This window comes from Terrapene carolina, unplaced genomic scaffold (genome assembly GCF_002925995.2).
Source record: "Terrapene carolina triunguis isolate 2854851 unplaced genomic scaffold, T_m_triunguis-2.0 Scaffold136, whole genome shotgun sequence".
Taxonomy (NCBI): Eukaryota; Metazoa; Chordata; order Testudines; family Emydidae; genus Terrapene; species Terrapene triunguis.
In genome coordinates, this window is record NW_020664487.1 from 4,001,068 (window position 1) to 4,004,073 (window position 3,006).

The 3,006-nt window shown below is 41.8% G+C and overlaps 1 protein-coding gene across 1 annotated transcript; it reads left to right on the forward strand.

Moving 5' to 3' along the window:
- UTP3 (UTP3 small subunit processome component) lies at positions 1–2,724 on the forward strand (the record flags this gene model as incomplete). The annotated part of the gene is made up of 1 exon (XM_024215889.3): positions 1–2,724. A coding segment is annotated over one exon (1,068 nt), but the record flags the coding sequence as incomplete, so codon positions are not given.
- Positions 2,725–3,006: the final 282 nt, after the last annotated feature.

Below are 3,006 nucleotides of genomic sequence, written 5' to 3' on the forward strand. Positions count from 1 at the left end.
TACGGGGCCGCTGCCCGCTCGAAGAACAAGCGGAGTCGCGAGGAGGCCGAGGCCGAGGAGCTGGAGGAGGAGCAGGAGGCTCAGGCCATCCAGAAGCGTCTGGCGCAGGCCTTGGGCGAAGACGACTATGGGCTGGACCTGGTGCAGGCCTACGCGGATGAGCAGCGCAGCACCCAGCTGCTGGAGACGGGGCCGAAGATCGCCAAGGATTTGAAGACGCTTTCCAGAAAAGAGCAACTGAAGCTGCTGAAGCAAGAGTCACCTGAGCTGCTGCAGCTGATTCAGGACTTTGAAGCCAAGTTAACTGAGCTCAAGGATGAACTGGATCCACTCATGCACATGGTCAGGAATGGGATCATCCCGAAGGGAAAAGGCAGCCGTTACCTGCAGACCAAGTATCATCTCTATTTGAATTATTGCACCAATATCAGCTTCTACTTGGTTCTGAAATCAAAGAGGATTCCAGTTCAGGGCCACCCTGTTATTGAAAGACTGGTTGCTTACAGAAATTTAATCAATGACTTGGGGATTGTGGATGAAAAGTTATCATCAGAAGTCCAATGGCTCCTTAATGAGCTCCACAATACTGAGAGAAATGATGTAGGAGGAAAGAAACAATCGACAATGCTTCTTCAGAGAACTGTTAATAAAAATAAACCAAAATCTGTTCCTAAGATTTCTACTGTTGAGGCTGCTGCTAAAGAACCAAGAGATGATTCAGACTTAGATGAAGAGGCTGCCTTGAAATTTTACAGGGAGATGGAGGAGAAGATGAAACTCAAGAGGAAGAGAAGAGAAGATCAGAATGCTATGGAAGAGGAATTGGTTCTCGAAGAAGATCCAAATAAAAAGCGAGGTATAACATATCAGATTGCCAAGAATAAAGGCCTTACACCCAAAAGGAAGAAGATTGATCGTAACCCAAGAGTCAAGCATCGTGAGAAATTCAGGCGTGCTAAGATTCGTAGAAAGGGCCAGGTTCGTGAGGTTCGAAAAGAAGAGCAAAGATATGGTGGTGAACTGTCTGGCATTCGTGCTGGAGTTAAGAAAAGCATAAAGCTTAAATGATTCCCTCTGCGATTTGTGGACCTGAAGATCGTGGATGTGAACACAATAAATCATTTCTAAATAGAACATTGTGGGTTTTTAAATACTTATTAATGTAGAAAGTATATAATATATATTTTAACAGAATGTTCAACCAGCCCTTTAATTGTACACCTCTCTAAAAATAACCCTGAACACTCACTCCTGTGTACAGGAGCTATTCCCTGCATCATTGTCTCTTACTGTAACTTTCCCTATATGGTGTTATTCTCTGAGAAGCAGAAAAGGTTGTGATGGAAGGGAGTGAAATACGGATGACGGGGTGGGAATTAGGTTGGGTAGGACTTTACAGAGGGTGCCAAAGGATTTGGCAATTGGGAAGAGACTTGGCAGCATCTGCAAAAAGATTCTATGTGTAGAGGGAGTTGGGGAGTAAAATGTGTGCAGCTACAATTGCCATCTCCTTTACCTATTTTGTTGCCTGTTTCTCTGGTCCAGTAACTGTGATGAGCTGTAGAATTAGGTGCCTGCTATGGTAGTTCCTCTAATGGCTGCTTTACTTTGCTCCCACCTTTCCTCTGGTTCTTTGGAAAATTGTAGATGAGGTAAGAATTAGATAATAATCTAATTATACAAGGGAATGAATCACTAACAAGAAAAAATCTTAGGTCTAGTAAGCAATAATTAGCAATTCAGTAGAAAGCTGTGACCTTCACAAGCTTATGTATTTTCTATACTTAGTGGGCCAATTATGTAGTGGTTAAACAGTTTAACCCATTGTCTTTGGCCTGGTCTGTACTACCATTTTAGTAATTGGTTGTCAGCAATCTGTTATTTGCATTGGTGCTGAGCACAGTTGAGGTATAAGCAGAGACAAGGGCAAATTGACCAGCACCAGTTCATTTAAAATCATTAACCTTTGCTATAACCCCTGCTCTGATTTGTCCTTGTCTGTACTTATAGCTAAATCATACTTTCAGCAACTTTCAAAGTCTCCTATTTTTCCCATGCATTCTAATGGAGAACTGCATTTCCTGTGTTTTAATCTCAGACTGAAAGTCCTGCTGGGAAGTATCAATAAAATGACAGTTTCATTTGAGAGACCACTCACAGTTCTGGTTATTCTGAAATCGTGACAGGAGTTTATAAATCTCTCTTGAAAATGCGACCGTGTAATTTGCACCACTGTGAGCCATATCCTGAGAGATGCTGAACACACACAAGTCCAGTTAAGTTCTAGTTTTGGGTGCTCATATCTCAGGATGGCAAGTCTGGCTTGATTTTTGTCCCAGGTTAGCAGTGTATGAAAGTCATTATAATCTATCCAGTGGTTTATGTGAAATTAGTGGGTTAGTGGACATATGTCCACATTACAAAATCGCTATTGTAATTAGTAACCTTGTGACAATCTCCATGGGGAATCCAAGATTTGAAAGTGCATCATAACTAAATCAATATTCTGACTTTTAGGCTGTGACAGGTTAACAATAATCTAAATATATGAGCAGTCCATAAACGGTAGAGACAGCATCACTGAAATGTGTAGTTCCTCGAATGTAGGGAGGCAACCAGCTGCTGTTCAGCAATGATGCACAATGGTAACATGTCAGTGACGCAAATCTGTTTTGCACACTCATTGGCATAGTCTTTGGTTATGTAATAATACTGCAGAGATGACACTTTCTCTTTATATTAAATATGTATGTTTGAGTTCAGCTCAGTCTAATCGCTTTTTCCTAGAGGAACAAGTTCAGGAGTTATGTGCCACTTACTTTATTGTTCCCCCCCCCCCCCCCCCCCAGAGTAATGTACATAAGCTTTTGTGAAAGGAAAACAAAACAGGTGGGAAAACAAGCATAGCAGAAATATAGTCAGACTGGAACATATGAAAGGAGATTGATTTCAGCTTGTGTACTAGTCACGTCAATTACTGCAGAAATTGGAGCTGTGCAGTGTGAT